This window comes from Muntiacus reevesi, chromosome 1 (genome assembly GCF_963930625.1).
Source record: "Muntiacus reevesi chromosome 1, mMunRee1.1, whole genome shotgun sequence".
Lineage (NCBI taxonomy): Eukaryota > Metazoa > Chordata > Mammalia > Artiodactyla > Cervidae > Muntiacus > Muntiacus reevesi.
The window spans coordinates 51,289,401-51,307,131 of NC_089249.1; the positions used below are offsets into that span (position 1 = coordinate 51,289,401).

The following is a 17,731-nucleotide window of genomic DNA, read 5'->3' on the forward strand; positions in this document are numbered from 1 at the left end:
AAAGAACAGGACTGAACTTAGTAATATACTACGCTTTTAGGAAATAGGTTTTTCTTGTAATGTGTTTGTTATAAGACTGTAATGGGGAGAAAAGCAAGGAGGTAATCAGAGAGAATGCTTATAACACTGCTTGGCACATAGCAGTCTATGAGCAGCAAAATTTAGCCTTTATTATAATCTATCCCCACCAGTGTATTCAACTCCTTGCATTTTCATCTTAGCAAAGAGTATGTGTATTATTTAATTTTAAACTCGTTGGCTTTTTTGAAAGCAAACTTTCTCTTTATCAGAAATTATCCAAATATGTTTTCACTTTGTTCTAGAGAGATACCAATAATACTGCTTGAGTCCATTTTTTCCCGTAGTCAGTGAGAAATAATGGAAGAGAGAAAGTTGCTTTTAATTTGTTACCTATTTAAAATGAGGGATCAACAACCTAAAAGGCCACATAATGTTCCCTCTTGGCAAAATTTTTTTTTTTTTTTTTCGATTGAATAGTGGACCTTGATTGTAATGCAATACATTAGGTGCACATAAAATACTTGCAGTTTGTCTTGGCCCCATTAATGTCTGTAGATGTGTTTATCTCTTAAGGTTATTTCAAACACTGTGGGACTTTGCTGCTGCTTTTCCAGATAGAGGATTTGGTTAGCATTCTGATCTAGGAATCCCAAAACCTTCAGATTTGTACCTAGGAGAGTGATTAACTGTGTAGTGTCTTGTGGCCTTGGGATACTGTTGACTAAACAACAGTAAACCAGAACATTCTGATTCAAAATAGAAACCTCCTTTTAACTGTGGTGAAGAAGTAACAGTGGAGCCGTTTTGCAATTTTGATAGGATCTTTCCTATTGAAAAAGTGAAACTGATATACCCTTTAAAAAAAGGGCCCATGAAAGTGAACTATTACAGTGTGTACCATTTGCATTTGACAGGGTAGAATTCTAATTTTAGAGTGTTTAACCTAGAACTGCTTCTATGACCAAAAAATAATGTCAAATCAAGGTGGCTATTTACATTACCCTTTTCACCTGATTTGAATAGCAAATTAGTCGATCCTTAAAATGGTATCAGAAAAGTGGACATTCAGTGGTTTGGCATCTGTAACATGTTTCATGTAGTAAAACTAACTGTATATGGTTTGGTTTCCCAAACCAAATGATGGTCACTAGCCAAGCTGTGTATCTTTTACTACCCATCAGATATCTCTTCTGATTTCTAGTTAGAAGACATGACATTAGTTAATCAGAAATGAACCCTGGAGCCTCTTAACACAGCAGAAGACAATAAGGCTTCAGGGTAGGAAGATTTGGTACAGTCATAAGTGACCATGTTACTTGTGGGTAAAAGCAGAATAGTCACTCGGAAGGTTAAATTCTTCATTTCCTTTGAGGAGGGGAGTGTTGTGGAAAAGCAGCTCTTATCTAATGCAAAGATGCCCACAGAATAGTTTTATTGACCCTGGATGTATTTAATGGGTTTTTACTATGCACATAATTTCCAAAAGCATTAAATTTCTTTATTAATTGTAAATTTGGTGTAACCATTTTGTAGGGTTACACAGAGCTGCCCAGTTGTGCATGTCTGATGTAATTTCACATATGAATGTATGAATTACTTGTCTTATTCATGTTGATACAGCCTCAGTCCATGGCGCATCCGCGTGGGGGGACCCCAACATACCCAGAATCACAGATATTTTTCCCAACTATTCATGAACGTCCAGTTTCTTTTTCACCACCTCCCACCTGTCCACCAAAGGTGGCCATTGCCCAGCGGCGTAAGAGCACCTCCTTCTTGGAAGCCCAAACTCACCAGTTCCAACCCCTGCTGAGGACTGTCGGCCAGAGTCTTCTTCCACCTGGTGGCAGCCCGCCTAACTGGACTCCAGAGACTGTAGTCATGTGGGGCCCTGCAGCCAGTAGAGTCGCTGGAGAGCTGTGTGAGGTGCAGGCCCATCCTGTGTTTGAGCCAGCTCCAGTTTACAGTGACTACAGAGCTGGACTGGTGCTTCCAGAAGAAGCTCACTACTTCCTCCCTCCGGAAGCAGTGTATCTAGCCGGGGTACATTACCAGGCCCAGGTGGCAGAACAGTTTGAGGGTATTCCATACAGCTCACCAGTCCTGTCAAGTCCTATGAAGCAGACACCTGAGCAGAAGCCAGTGCACGGGGGCCCCACCTCCAGTTCTGTCTTTGAATTTCCATCGGGACAGGCTCTCCTGGTAGGACACCTCCAGAATGTAAGATTAGATTCGGGACTGAGCCCAGGCTCTCCCCTGTCTAGCGTTTCTGCACCTGTCAGTACAGATGCCACACACTTGAAGTTTCACCCTGTCTTTGTTCCTCATTCTGCACCTGCTGTGTTAACTCATAACAACGAAAGCAGAAGCAGTTGTGTGTTTGAGTTTCACACTCATACTCCAAGCTCCTCTTCAGGAGAAGGAGAGGGAGGAGTTTTACCTCAGCGCATTTACCGAAATCGGCAGGTTGCTGTGGACTCGAACCAGGAAGAACCACCTCCTCAACCTGCAGGATTACACAGCCGCCTGCAGCCTGTGACTGAAGAGCAGCAGACGCCCCAGGCCCCAGAGTTGACCATCTCTGTGGTGGAGCCCACCGGACAGACCTGGCCCATAGGAAGCCCAGAGTACTCCAGTGATTCCTCCCAGGTCACTTCTTCAGACCCCAGTGAATTTCAGTCACCTCCCCCTACAGGGGGAGCAGCTGCTCCTTTTGGCTCTGACGTCTCATTACCCTTTATCCGCCTGCCTCAGACAGTGTTGCAAGAATCCCCACTCTTCTTCTGTTTCCCCCAAGGAGCCACCTCTCCGCAGGTTTTATCCGCCTCATTTTCTTCAGGAGGATCTGCACTCCATCCACAGGTTACAGGAAAACTTCACGGTTCTTTTACACTACCCTGCTGTGACAGTTACATTTAAGTTTTCTGTCCCTCTTTTCCATTCGTCAGGGATATTGTTTAATTTATTGTGGAGTTTCTCCATTGAGTGGGGAGGGTGATTTTAAACTACTTGTATTTAAGACCAAAATATGAGACCAAAGCTGCTTGATTTACCTATAATGTGTACAAATCCTTGGGAAAAAGAACACAAAAACTTAGAATTTTAATTGCTTGTCAGAATCCGTTATTTCTGTCCATACGTATTGGGTTGGCCAGAAAGTTCATTTGAGTTTTTCTGTATGATGGTATGTGAAAACCCAAACAAACTTTTTGGTCAGCTCAATAGAATGGATGGAGTTTTCAACTAGTTAGAACATGTTAGTGTCTATAAAGTTGACAGAGCATTGATTATTTACAAACAGTATTGTAAAATGTTTCTTTCTCCCTAGAAACAAACATGGCTAGTTTTTAAAACTTGGAGGAGATAATTTTTTTTCCCCTAAAATGAAAAGAATGGAAAATAGGGAATCTTTTTTTTTTTTTGAAGTAGTATTAGGAATATATAGAGTTTCCACTAGTATGAAAGGATCTTAAAAAACAGAAAACACCTTAGGAATTTGTCTTAACAAATGAAGATGCCTTTTAAAAATGGCATCCAACAAGTCACCATGTATTATATGTTCAAATAAAATGTTAATCCATAAAATTGACTAATTCTAATTTTTAGTAACTAAATTAGAATCTAGTGTGGGTGATGGGGCTTCTTTTGTCTTAAGAATTTGTGATATATGTTGCAAGGTAAGGAACATGAGATACCTCAGTTCTTAGATTTTTTCCTCAACAAATTAAATGTTGTTTATGTATGTGAACATATGCAGCCTCTTGCAAGTAAAGACAAAGTGATGGACATAATAGGATTCAAGAAGTGGAATCAGTATTGATTGTTTCATGTATTCCCTTGATACATTGTGTCAAATGTATAAGTCTTATAAAATCTTTTTAGGAGACTTTGCAGTTAATTAAGAAACTTTGCAGTTATGTATTCAGGATGTTATTTAGATGTTTTAAATGATCTCATCTCACTCTTATATAAATTACTATATGTTCTTCATACTTTCTTCCTATGTTCTTCCCTCATCTAAGGCAAAAGTATCCCCCAAAATATACATCAAATATTAGTTACTTAGAGCAATACTAAGCAGCAGAAAGATGCAGAGCTTGAGAATTTGTACTGCGTGCACATGCAGTGTGATATGCTCACGTTAACACACTGGTTGCCAGCTCTACTGTAAATGTGTGCACTGCAACTTTCACTCTGTAAACTTCCAAAATGAAATTTTAAACATCAAGTACTCTACAGGAAAGGTGAAGCAGGAATGTATGCTCAGGTGGTTAAGATGCAGTTGGATTGGATGTCCTATCCAAATAGGCTTCAAAGAAGTGCCTCTGAACTGAGATGAGACAGCAGAGGTGGGACTTCTCATCTTCATAACTCACCTCTGTCAAGTTCTTCTTTCACTCTCACCTTCTTGGTTAACTTAAGATCTCTTCTAGGTGAGAGTTTCTCAGATTCACCCTTATTGACATTTTAGGTTAGGTGATGCTTAGTTGTGGGGGCTATTCTGTGCATTTGTCAGATGTTAGCAGCATCTGTGGCCTCTACTCACTAAACACCAGAAGCAGCTACCTCACCCAGTTGTGCCAGCCAAAGACACATTCAGATATTGCCAAATGTCCCTGGGAAGGGTGTGGGGCACCCAAAGTGACCCTGGTTGAGAACCATTGCTCTAGGTACTTGGCAGTTAATAGTAACAGGTTTTTGTTTTTTGTTTTTTACATTTTTGACAAAAGTCACTGTATCACTATAAGAAATAGCAAAAGGAACCAAAGTCACATTATCCAAATACCCCCTTTTCTTTGTTCAAATAGGTTTTTCATATTGATAGTCTGGTTACTTTTTTCCTCATTTTCAGTAATAATTTTATTATGAATCTTACTATTTAGGTCAAAGTTATAGTCTGAGCAATGGGATAGGTTAGGTTTTAACCATCAGTGGTTTTTTGCATGGTATATTCTCTAATATGATCCTTCTCTACCCTTCTCTTTAAAAACCTGCCCCAGCCATCTCTCCCTCCATACTCGATCAAGCTAATGTTTCATCTTGCTCAGTCAGACTCTCAGGAACTCATATGTTTATTGCAGAACCCTGACCTCTGTATACGGGTATCTTTGGGCTGCTCTAATTTTTTGTATTCACTTCTTTCCTTCAGGCACAGGGGCAGAGCCAGGGTCAGCCATCTTCAAGTAGTTTAACAGGGGTTCCATCCTCCCAACCCATGCAGCATTCTCAGCAGGTGAGAGCAACTCATTGCTGCGCTTTATCCAGAACCCTGTTTACATCTTTCATGAATTGGGTTCCTGATGTAAGTGGCTTGCTAAGTTTTTGAAAGGAAAATCAAGAAGCATAACATTTCTTGTCTTCGGTAACATTTTAAAGAATCTTTCGTTTAATGTATTTTTGAACAGTCTATTAGATTAGACGTATATTGATATTCAAAAGAATTTTTCCTGAAATAATTTATGTGCCTTCTTAAACAGATGATTCTATGCTATTTTAACAATGTGGTTGACCCTTGAGCAACAACAGGGGGTTAGGGGCACAGGCCTTCTGTTCAGTTGAAAATCTGTGTGTAACTTTATAGTCGGTCTTCCCTATTCATGGTTACATATCCATGGATTCATTAATCTTGGATTGTATAGTACTGAAAGAAATTCATGTATAAGTGAATCCGTGCCATTCTAATCCATGTTATTCAAGGATCAACTGTACAAAGAATATTAGTTTTATTTCTGTATATTTCATGATTTGTCCTTTTATGAGCATTTTACCATTGCTTTCTTTGTGCTTGACACTAATGATTCTACACACCTTTTTAATTATTTCTTATCTGTGGGATGAGGTGTCAGATTTTATGCTAAAATGAATGCAAGCCTAAGGAACCATTTTCAGAAACTTTTATAACATGTTCTAAACTTCTGATTGGGGGAGTTTGGTCCCAAAGGTTCAGAGAGCTTGAGAGATTGGTACAGTGCTGAAGTATTCAACAGCAAAACTGTTGATTCTAAAATTAAGAGTCTGTAGATCATCATTGCTATTAGTTAACAATAGTTATTTATAAGGAAATAATGCTTTCGGGGCACAATTGAGTATTTATTATCCATTACAAATAAAATTTATAGTTACTATGTGTGGCATAAAAACTTCCCAATGAATTATATTGTTGATAGTTCCCTACAAAGTGTGTTTTCAAACCACCAAATTCTGAATTGGCTTGTTTTTATTAATTTTTGAAACTTAAGTTTTTAATTCTCATTATAAATGGCCTGCTTACCTTAGCGTGTGATCATGTAGTCATGATGCTGGCTTAGATGAGGTATTCTTCGTACAAGAGTAACTTGGCTATATAGCCAGACCTTGTTCTGTTGTGCTCGTAGGTACCACTTTTTTTTTTTTTCAAACAAAAAATTGAAGGTTTGTGTTAACCTTGCTTCAGGCAAGTCTGTCGGCACCACTTTTACAGCGGCATTTGCTCACTTTGTGCCTCTGTGTCACATTGTGGTAATACCCACAGTATTTCAAGCTTTTTCATTACTGTTGTATTTGTTATGGTGATCTGTGATCAGTGATCTTTGTTACTATTGCAAAAAGATTACGATTTTGCTGAAGCTTCAGATGATGGTGATCATCTGTTAGCAATAAAGTATTTTTAAATTAAGGTACGTACATTGTCTCTTTAGCCATACTGCTATTTCACACTTTTAATAGACTACAGTAAGGTATAAACATAACTTAAATGCGCAGGGAATTCAGTCCAAAGAATTCATGTGACTCGCTTTATTGTAATATTCACTATATTGCAGTGATCTGGAGCCAGTGATCTGTATTATCTCTGAGATACCTATGTAATCTATTTTCTCTGTGACCAACATCTCTGTCTTATAGAATGGAAGGGCTGGAAATAACTTGTTTTGTCTTGCTCCTGTCCTTTCTTCCAGACAAGTATCTTAATCTGTGTGTAATTATAGTTAAATTCAAGTAGTCACATTTTTGCCACCCTTAACAGGTTTAATTATAATAACAACCTCTGATAAGAACACAGATTTAAAGTTCCATAAAGCTGGATGAGAACAGACACTGTCATTGGTACCAGTTTCCTACCAATACCAGTAAAATGTACAGGTGTCAGTGTATGCTGTTTCTCCTTTTCAGAGGAGTTTGGTAGATGTCTTATATTCAGGCATGCAATGAAGCAGACAGTGCAGGAAGCCCTTGAGTGTAGCAGTGATAAGAGTGTGCTCAGTTAGGTGGGCAGCTCCGCAAACCCTGTCAACTGAAAGGAATTAGGTGGTTGACTCTGGGAAAAGGTGTGACTATCTCTGCAGTAGAGACGAAAGTGCCTGTTTGTTTCAGTGATGCTTTCTTCAGACACTTTTATTTTAAATATAGGATAAATTAAGTAGAATCACAGTCTGCATGAATGTATGCAGTATGGACTAACTTTTCCAGGGTTGCATAGCCAATAGGTAGTTAGAATGAAATGTTACAAACCAGAACCTAAGATTTCTTCCAGTATTTCCCCCCCCATATTAAAGTTCCACAGGGACTCACGATTATGCAGAGGTGCCCAAGAAGCTGCATTTAGTTAGTTTTATCTTCTGGGATTCCATATATAGAAAAGAAAGATGGTAAATCTTCTGTAGTATTCAATTAGAGTCTCTTTTTAGATGTGATTTATGTTTTATATACTGTCAGGACCCAGTGCCTCCTTAGGAAACCATATCTCTAATTTTATTAGTGTAAGGAAAGAGATGAACTTTAGCTGAAATTTTCTTTATTTCTGTGTTTCTGAAATAAAATGAATAAGGCATTGCTTCTTCTCAGGTTTTCCTCAGGAATCTCTTCTAATGGTATGTTGTGTCTTAATGTGGTACCAAAAATAGATTTCTCCTGGAAAACAGTATTTTGCTGCCAAGAAGGGTCATGAGCTACCCTACTGGCTTAATAATTTCATCCAGCAGAACACATGTAGAGACTTAGGTATTTCTTACTTTCTGTTCAACTCAGGTGTAGGAGTATTTTTTTTTTTCAAGCACCCTTGTCCGACAGATAGTACACAGTCTGTATAGGTTATGTGAACTGGTTTTATGAGGCAGTTTTATGCAAAGCATGATATCAAGCTGTTATGCTAAAACAATATTTGTTTGGCTAAAGTGTTGATTACTAGCCAGGGTGATTGTGCAAAAAAACACCCCATATACTCCTGGCTTATTGAGAGGTGCCACTTTTCTATAAATGCTTTAAGGGTTAACTGGCATACATGCCTCTCAGTTACTTTAAGCAAGGAGTGAGGGTATGTCTGTAAAACTGCTTATTTTTGACAGTCCACACACACACACACAGCAACTAATTGAACAGTTTTTTTCCAAACTGAGTTCATGCTCTGAAGGACCATGTGCTGAGTGGGCAGTGATGGACAGCAAGATGGCCTGTGGAAGGTTAGTTTCAGGGAGCCTGAGTCATCTGGTAAACATGTATGTCAGCTTCTACAAAAGGATTGAGGATAATAGTAACATTGTACATAATGCGTGAAGCACTCTACCTGGGTTTTTATTTGGTCCTTATATGAATCCTCCAAGTACCATCATTTCCATTGTACAGATGGGAAAGCTGAGACGAGAGCTGGAGAGGAGAGGCTGCGTGCTTTACCCAGATGTACACAGCTTCTCAGAGGGTATTTAAACCCAAGCAGTCTGGCTCCATGAAAGGAGGAAATTATATCTCTTCTGAGCAGAGAGGTGGATATCAGTAGGTTTATGAAAGCCTTTGAACTGGACTGTGATTATGAGTTAGATTCAGATGAAGGATATAAAGAGTCTAGACCCAAAGGAAAGAGTGGGCTAGGGGGCAGTATAAGCAAGGTAGAAGGTGAAAGGGTAGATAACTGTGAGACAAACAAATCTGGGCTTCAGTGTAACCAAAATACAGATAAGTCAGGACTTCCCTGGCAGTCCAGTGATTAGGACTCAGCACTCCCAGTGCAGACCAGGGCAGGGGTTCAATGCCTGGTCAGGGAACTAAGATCCCACATACTGCCTAAAACATAGGGGGAGGGAGTGAATTTGTAAGTTTTAAGAAGAGCTAATTAAGTCCAAACCTTGATGTAAGCAAGGTTCTGCACTGATAGAGCTTGAGGGAGAGGCAAATCATACATACAAATATAAGGTGGAGGTTTTCCTCAGATTTACCCCTTATAACAAAGGGAACCTCCCGATAATCAGACCTTGAGTCAGTGTTCATATCAGAGGGCTCTCACTGGTTTTTGTTTTGAACAATAACATAAAAAATATGAATGGACTAAAGTAAAACTGTTGAGAACAGATGTGTCTGTAAGGACCTTAAATGGTATGTGTAGGGTTGGGAATGTCTGTAGGCAATGTCTAACAGAGTTGGTTTTATATAAGCCGAGACATCATACATCTTATTCTTAGGGGAACAACCTCACTATTCCAGGTTCACTGTAAATAACTTACAGATCACTTAAAGGTTACATGAATATGCTCCTGTGAAGCAATTGCAGAACACTACAGCTATCCTAATATTAACCAAACAGATGTCAGACAAATCTGCTATCACTGCAAATTTCCCCTCAAGACACAACTTAAAGGAAAGGCACTGTGTTGTGTGCCAGAAAAGTGAGACCATCCCCAGTGCAGGTCTCCTGAGGATAAAGGTGAGTGAGACCATCCCCAGTGCAGGTCTCCTGAGGATAAAGGTGAGCGAGACCATCCCCAGTGCAGGTCTCCTGAGGATAAAGGTGCTGGTGTACTACCTGTGGAGAAGTGGAATGAGGCAAGGGGAGCAGTATTTCTGAATTACTCTGCTTATATAATACGCAGTTTTATTTAGCTATGTAAATTAATGACTTAGGTAACTTAGATAGTTCCATGTGAGTTCCTTAAAGTTTTAATATATTCAGGTTAACTGTTTTCTACTTTCTTAGTTTTTAGTGGGAAAATGGGCATAATTGTCTTATATTCAGAGTTGCCTTATAGTTGGGTATTTATGATATATCTTAGTTGCTGAAAATAAATTTTTTATAATTCAACAGCCATTGGTTCCTTATTTTTTAAAGTTAATAAGAATACATTATCAGAAATAATTAAATAAAAATAAAACATGATTACTGTCACTACTACATTCCAGAATTCTTTTGAAGGTTTTAATTTGTATAATAAGAAATAAGAAATAAATATCATGGAGAACAGAAATATTATTTACTGATTATTACCTAACAAAATCTAGGATGCTTATTGAGGTGTCCAGATGCATAATGTAAAAACAAAAATCTTGGGAGTGTAGTATATAGCATCATGACTATAGTTGATAATACTGTACTGTATGTTTGAAGGCTGCTAAGAGAAGATTGTAAAAGTTCTCATCACAGGAAAAAAATATGAGTTATATGTCGTGATGAATGTTAACTAGACTTATTGTGGTGAGTATTTTGCAGTATGTACATATATCAAATCTTTGTTACCTGTCAGTTGTATCTCAATTAGGTACATATACACAAACACATACACACAGATAACTTATCTTTATACCAGATATAACTAATTAGTTGTATGGACCAGGAAATACGTGAAAATCTGTTATTGTTTGTAGCATTATTTTAAGTAACAAAATATTGGGTCAACTAAAATGTTCATCATTAGGATATTGGTACCATAGATAAATGAAATGAAATTGGTAGGTCAGAGAATAGTATTTATAAAAATGGGCTTTTTTTTTTTTTTTTTTAATCAATGTGTGTAAGTGACCACTTATGCATAGCAGAAAATCCTTAAAGCAAGTGCACCGGACCACTAATTGTGGTTATATCTGGAGAAATGAGGTTGGGTTTTAACCGTATTTAATCAATCATTTAACTCTATTAATTAATATAATGGTTAAAATTTTATTACAAACAAGTGTTTGTTTTGTATTTAAAAATTAATTTTTAAATTACTGATAGGTATTAGAGAATCTTGAAAGTCAGCTGTGAAGTACTGAGTTTCAGCTAGAGGGAGCCATTAATTTTACTGCAAAATTTAGTATTTGGGTACAGTTACATGTCAGCGTTGAGTGTAGATGTATTATACCAGAGTGTCCAGCACATGCTGGATTCCCAGATGTCATTCCCTTTGCTTCACTTCAAATTGAGTGATTGTGCCCTTGTTTTCAAAGAAAGAAACCTCATTTTGTCAGTAAAATGAGCAATCACAAAGGTATCAGAGCTAGTCTATGGTGGAGTTCAAAATTCAGTGCTTTTCTTCTATTTTGTAGCTATTGTCAGAGCTGTTCTTTAAGCAGATTAATTATACAGTTGAGAAACTAGACTAAGAGATTACAGGAAGAGATTCAGCGTCAGCATTAGTCGCTCAGTCGTGCCTAAGTCTTTGTGACTCCATGGTCTGTCCATGGAATTCTCCAGTCAAGAATACTGGAGTGGGCTGCCATTCCCTTCTCGAGGAGATCTTCCTGGCCCAGGGATCAAACCTGCGTCTCCTGCATTGCAGGCAGATTCTTTACCATCTGTGCTACCAGGGAAGCCCATTGGATTGGTTTAATATGAACCACATTGAGAGCTGCTATCAAGAAATGGGAGCAAAGAGGGGAGGGCATTTGGAGGAAAAAACATCTATTTGACCTGTATCTGAGCTGCTCCTGGGGTAAGGAGCATGTCAGATGAAGAACCAGTGGTGACTCAGACTGGAAACATGGGTTAGTTCTTGGTTGTCCCATCACACAGAGCAGCAGAGGAAAAATGAAGATGTATAAAGGGGAATTGGTGAGTGTGACTTTGTGCATGTCTTGATTACTAAAATTGCCATCTCTTACAGACACTGATAAGCAGATATACTGCCTTAGAAACGTGCTATTAACGACTTGAAATAAAACTGAGTGGTGGTTTTCTTCTCAGCAGCAAGGAGTGCAGCCGACAGCCCCCTCTCAGCAGGCAGCACAGTATCCGCTCCCTCAGGCATCGGCCTCCAGCGAGGCCGCGATTGCTCAGCCCGTGAGTCAGCCTCCACCTCCACAGGCCTTGCCACATGTGTCCGCGGGAAAACAGGTGAGTGCCACATTTCTGGAAGGAGCACCACATGACTTTTGCTTCCCTGGTGGTAAAACTGCTGAGTGGAATGAACATTACTTCTGCGCGTTGTTCCCGTTCAGTCGCTCCGACCACAGCCTGCCAGGCTCCTCTGTCCATGGTGTGTCTTTTGTACATATGAATTGGTTAATATAAATGGGTGTTTATACAGCAGTGGTAATCCAAGAATCTTCAGCTTTTAGGTTGAACAGAAAATAAGTTTGACAGATGTAGAACTGATTAAGGGTGCTGCAGTGATGCCATTTTCTAGAATTGTCAGTTGTATCTGTTCCAGGTTTGCAATTATGCTGTTTTCACGTAGACTTATGTGTTGTTCCCTGCCCTTATTGTCTTCTGACAGTCATAAAAAAAAAAACGCTATATGATTTTTTTTTTTTTTTTCTAAATAATCCTTCTGGTCACTTGAAAAGTAGCCCTGTTGAAGATACACCTTTCTGAAGGACATTTTTTCAACTTTAACCTTGGGACTTGGGCTTGTATTTTGATACAGTGTATTGTTTCTGTCGTATTTGGTCACATCTGAGACTCTGTCAGTTGTAAAATGCACCATTATTTTAGGTAACACTGAGAGCTGACGCACCGTTAATTGTAAGGTATATCTTAATTTCATAAATGTTAAAATGACCATGTGGAAAGGCATGATTACATCCTGCAATTAGTGGAACATGGTCATAGACCTACTCTTAGAGGCCTGGGTGGGACATGAGAACTGTGGAAGCAATATGGATGAGCTATAAGTCCACTGGGGAGAAAGTCCTTTGAATTTCAGCCATTACTATAATAGCAGTTGTAAGCTTAGTGACAGCAAACGTGCCAATGGATTATGGCTTGTGAAACATGCCTCATTCAGGATGTGAAGAAGACATTTCCTATGCAAGAACTGTCTGCTGTTGATGGTAAAGTGTGAGTGGAGTTTTCTAGCGCAGATTTAGAACAGCAGCAGTCCATCAGCCGCCCGTCTGCAGCTGCCTCTCCCTGCTCCTGTTGGCACGTTAACTTACACTAATGTATGCAGGGATTGGTGTTTGTTTTAATTTTCTTTCTTTTTGGCTAATAAACAAGTCTTGCTTTTGGCAGCCTTGCTTTTTTTCTTTTTTTTTTTTAAGTCTATCTGTTTTGTTTTTCTTTACCTTCCCAGCTTCCAGTTTCCCAGCCAGTACCAACTCTCCAAGGCGAACCTCAGATCCCAGTTGCAACACAGCCCTCAGTCGTTCCCGTCCATGCTGGTGCTCACTTCCTTCCTGTGGGACAGCCGCTCCCACCCTCTTTACTGCCCCAGTACCCCATCTCTCAGCTGCCGCCCGTCTCTCAGCTCCCCTCTGCTCCTCCTCACGTGTCCGTGGCTCAACCAGGCTTCCCACCCCTGCCCGTCACGATGGCAGCTGGCGTTAGTCAGCCTCTGCTCACCTTGGCTTCATCTGCTGCGGCGGCGGCCGTCCCAGGGGCACCCGCTGTGGTCCCTAGTCAGCTTCCTGCCCTCCTGCAGCCTGTGACCCAGCTGCCGAGTCAGGCTCACCCGCAGCTCCTGCAGCCAGCAGTTCAGTCCATGGGGATCCCTGCCAGCCTTGGACAGACTGCTGAGGTGCCACTTCCCCCTGGAGATATTCTCTACCAGGTATTGTGCTGGCTGGCAGAAGAAGGGCCACGGAGGGTTTGGTCATAATGACAGAACATCAGGGACTTAAAAAATGAATAACTGAATATCATAATAACCAGCAATAACACAGGTTGCTGTTCTCAACCAGACATGCCAAAATAGTCCACATCTGAGAAAGGACCGGGTAGAGATGTCTGGTTCCTTTGCATCTTCTCCAAGACCCCTCCTTGAGAGAAAAATGGCTCTCTCCACATTCACTGTGAGTGAGAGCTTGGTATGACTCACAGTACATTGTATCAGGCTGCATTTTTTTATGGGAAGAGTAATGGTTGGGTAGCCAACATGGTGTTGATGGAAACCTTCAGGGTTTAGATTTAGAATACTAGCAAGTCGTTATGTGACTGGCATGACTGATACCTTCAAGAGTTTTTGCATTTTCGTGTTGGACTGCCTGGAAAGTAGATGTTTTTTTGGAGGAATTATGTTTGTTCTTCCTATTTAAAATCATCTCCAGAAGGGAAGAAAAGCAGCAATTTAAAAGTTCAGTTACGTACAATCCTATCCTCTAAATCGAAATCAGTCAGTCATTTCGTTTGAAAATGTTTAAACTATTAGAGATTGGGCTACTTTTCTTTGCTGTGTGCTTTCCTTTCTTTTTCTTTTTCCCTTGCATGTCTTGCTGTTTTGCTCATTTGATGACCCAACCTGCACTAATTTCCCTTCCTCGTTTCTGTCACAGGGCTTCCCACCTCGACTGCCATCACAGTACCCAGGAGACTCAAACATTGCTCCCTCCTCCAGCACAGCTTCTGTGTGCCTGCCTTCTGCAGTCCTGTCCCCTCCCATGCCAACAGAGGCGCTGGCTGCCCCTGGTTACTTTCCTGCAATGGTGCAGTCCTATGTGGAATCCAGTCTCTTGGTTCCTGTGGGCAGTGTAGGAGGACAGGTCCAGGTGTCCCAGCCGGCAGTGAGCTTAGCACAAGCCCCCACCACATCCTCCCAGCAAGCAGCTCTGGAGGTAAATGGAGTTCCTGCATGTTTACGTCTGAAGCGTATGCACAATGGGATATAAATGACAAAGGAAGAACATAGGTTCCCTGACTTAGCATTCATTTGGAAACTATTTCAAACTAACTTGTGAATGACTTTTTCTTACAGCAGAATGAAATGCCAGTGTGGGGGCCTTGTTGCCACTGGCTGTTCTGTTGGGAAGTGAGTGTGCCTTGAGAAGATTAACCTCGTTAGCACTTCACTTCTCTAGCTGGCCCTCTAGCCGTCGTTCTTAACCCTTTCTTTCACAAGTTCCTGCCACGGGCAGTCACCAGAATAGCTTCCCCTGCTATGCTCCCAGTGGTCTTTTCTGTCCCACTCTGAGAGCTCTGAGCCGTTTTCCGCACTTTGCTCTGCCTGCCCTGTTGCACATTGTGGTGAGAGGCTGGCTGCATGGCAGGCTGTAGTTCCTCACTACCTAGCCGCTCCTCTGGCTGATGACACACCATGCAGTCTGTACCAGAGACTAGCTTTAGAAATTTCCTTCGCAATTTAAGACAACTGTCTGTAGATGCTGATTTTGAGAGTTATTAGTAAATGTAGTGCTTCTAGGACTTAAGGGAGGGATGAGGGAAAAAAAAGACTAGCTAGTTGGGGATGGTCAGTAATAAACTGCTTTACGGCCGAGGTGTGAATTTCCGTTTCTGTTCACAGAGCACTCAGGTCGTCTCTCAGGTGGCTCCTCCAGAGCCAGCTCCCGGGGCTCAGCCACAGCCTGCCCAGCCAGCCACGGTGGTCTCTTCTATAGACAGGTATGTGACAGGGCAGTTGTCCATTCTTGATGGGAGGATGGAATAGAAGGAAGGTTGAAATCTCACTGTAAACTTTGGTTTTGCAGCGCACACTCAGATGTGGCTTCAGGCATGAGTGATGGCAACGAGAACATCCCATCGTCCAGCGGGAGGCACGAGGGGAGGACGACGAAGCGGCTGCATCGGAAGTCTATAAGGAGCCGCTCTCGTCACGAGAAGCCTTCCCGCCCCAAACTGAGAATTCTCAATGTAAGTGTTGCTGACTTCTGGCTTCATGCAGTTGATTAATAACGTTTAAATATTTCTAAAGCTTGTGTATATTGATGAAAGTTTGGGATCTTTTTTTTAATCACCCAGATGATATTGTTAAATTCGATTATTTCTATGAGAAGGCACTGTCTTATCTTTTAGGAAAAAAATAGGGTTTTATTTGTAGAACAAAGACCTTACATTTCTTCCAGACCCTTTAGTGAAAGACGTATACAAGTGCATGCTAAGTTGCTACAGTTGTATCCAACTCTTTGCGACCCTATAGACTAGCCCAGTAGGTTCATCTGTCCATGGGATTCTGCAGGCAAGAATACTGGAGTGTGGCGCCATTTCCTTCTCCATAAGTATATAAGTAGCTGAAAGGCTGATACTTTCTTCAGGTTTCCTTGTTAGTAGCATAAGAGGCAGTGCTTGGCCTGTGTTACCTGTCACGTTAAGTCCCAGAGCTGAGTGTGGTGGTCTGAGATATGAAGTACCTTTCCTTTTTTCTTCTTAGGTTTCAAATAAAGGAGATCGGGTGGTAGAATGTCAGTTAGAGACTCACAATCGGAAGATGGTTACATTCAAATTCGATTTAGATGGTGACAACCCTGAGGAGATAGCCACAATTATGGTATGTCTCTGTCTGGAGTTCCAGACTTTTCCTGTGTCCTTGATCTTCATATCCACTGCCTTAGGCGCATGTGCAGTATTCTGTGAACTATTTTGACAGTAACGAATTTATTTCAGTGTGAATTTAACTAGCACACCAAACCTGTGATTTACAGGTGTTTTTTTCCTAGGGCGTGTGTAACTAGGTGTTGAAGAACCGACTCACATAGTAATCAAATCACAGCATGGGTGTTACACAGATGGGCAGAAGTGGTGATGGGATGACTAAAGCTCCAGCACTATACGAAAGGTGGACGTCACGTTCCTTTTACAGGTGAACAATGACTTTATTCTGGCACTGGAGAGAGATGCGTTTGTGGAGCAAGTGCGGGAGATCATTGAGAAAGCTGACGAGATGCTCAGTGAGGATGTCAGCGTGGAGCCAGAGGGTGACCAGAGCTTGGAGAGTCTCCATGGCAAGGATGACTATGGCTTCTCAGGCGCCCAAGTAGGTTCATCATTCCCATGGTGAAGCTCTGTTTACGTAAAAGTATGCCGTATTTGCCTTGCAGAGTCTGAGCCATCTAGTCTGACACTTTCCGAGTGTCTGGTGATACCACATCACACCTGTAACTGAGATGATCAGCATTTATATTCTCTTTGCATGTGGCCGTTTGCTTTGCTTGATCATTAAGATTGAGTGAGAGAACACATTTAATCCCTTTTGTTTGTTGTAGAAATTGGAAGGAGAGTTCAAACAACCGACTCCTGCATCTTCCATGCCACAACAGATAGGTGAATTTCTTTTCTTTTTATTGTTCTTACCTTTTACCTAAGAAGTTGTGTGCTAATGATGAAATTTTGAAGTTTTGTGTTGGTGACAGTGTATGTGATAATAGCACAGTTAAGTGGTTTATTTCTTTTTAAGCAGGCGTTCCTGCCAGTTCTTTAACTCAAGTTGTTCATTCTGCTGGAAGACGGTTTATAGTAAGTCCTGTGCCAGAAAGTCGATTACGAGAATCAAAACTTTTCACTGAAATTTCAGATACGGGTAAGAAATCGTTTCTCCCACATACATGTCTCTTCCTCCTAGATTGGAAGCTTGGTCAAATGATGACATAGACAGGACAGAAGGGTAGAAAATTGAGACTAACCAACAGATAAACATATGGAGAAGGGAAATAGATGATGAATAGAGTGGATTTAAGCAAATGGGCCCGGAAGGGTGGCCGCACCAGACACAGCCTGTGTGACCTATGCTGCGTGGGGTCAGCACCACGTGTGTCTCCATTTAGCGCTACCGTGGATGGCTTGCAGTCCCTCCATGTCTGTTTCAGAAGTACACATTCATACAAG

The 17,731-nt window shown here is 40.9% G+C and overlaps 1 protein-coding gene across 7 annotated transcripts in view; it reads left to right on the forward strand.

The window, feature by feature from the left end:
* WNK1 (WNK lysine deficient protein kinase 1) overlaps positions 1 to 17,731 on the forward strand; it is a 127,072-nt gene that overhangs the window by 88,977 nt on the left and 20,364 nt on the right. For 2 of the 7 annotated variants that reach the window (XM_065942954.1, XM_065942962.1), the window contains exons 9-20: positions 1,642 to 2,883; positions 5,171 to 5,254; positions 11,924 to 12,073; positions 13,254 to 13,730; positions 14,452 to 14,730; positions 14,871 to 14,924; positions 15,417 to 15,514; positions 15,601 to 15,763; positions 16,281 to 16,397; positions 16,710 to 16,883; positions 17,113 to 17,170; positions 17,304 to 17,426. In XM_065942954.1, coding sequence (XP_065799026.1) covers positions 1,642 to 2,883; positions 5,171 to 5,254; positions 11,924 to 12,073; positions 13,254 to 13,730; positions 14,452 to 14,730; positions 14,871 to 14,924; positions 15,417 to 15,514; positions 15,601 to 15,763; positions 16,281 to 16,397; positions 16,710 to 16,883; positions 17,113 to 17,170; positions 17,304 to 17,426 — 3,019 coding nt within the window. The remainder of the gene's footprint in view (positions 1 to 1,641; positions 2,884 to 5,170; positions 5,255 to 11,923; positions 12,074 to 13,253; positions 13,731 to 14,451; positions 14,731 to 14,870; positions 14,925 to 15,416; positions 15,515 to 15,600; positions 15,764 to 16,280; positions 16,398 to 16,709; positions 16,884 to 17,112; positions 17,171 to 17,303; positions 17,427 to 17,731) is intronic. The other 5 variants (XM_065942971.1, XM_065942987.1, XM_065942979.1 and 2 more) reach the window with 4 other exon arrangements.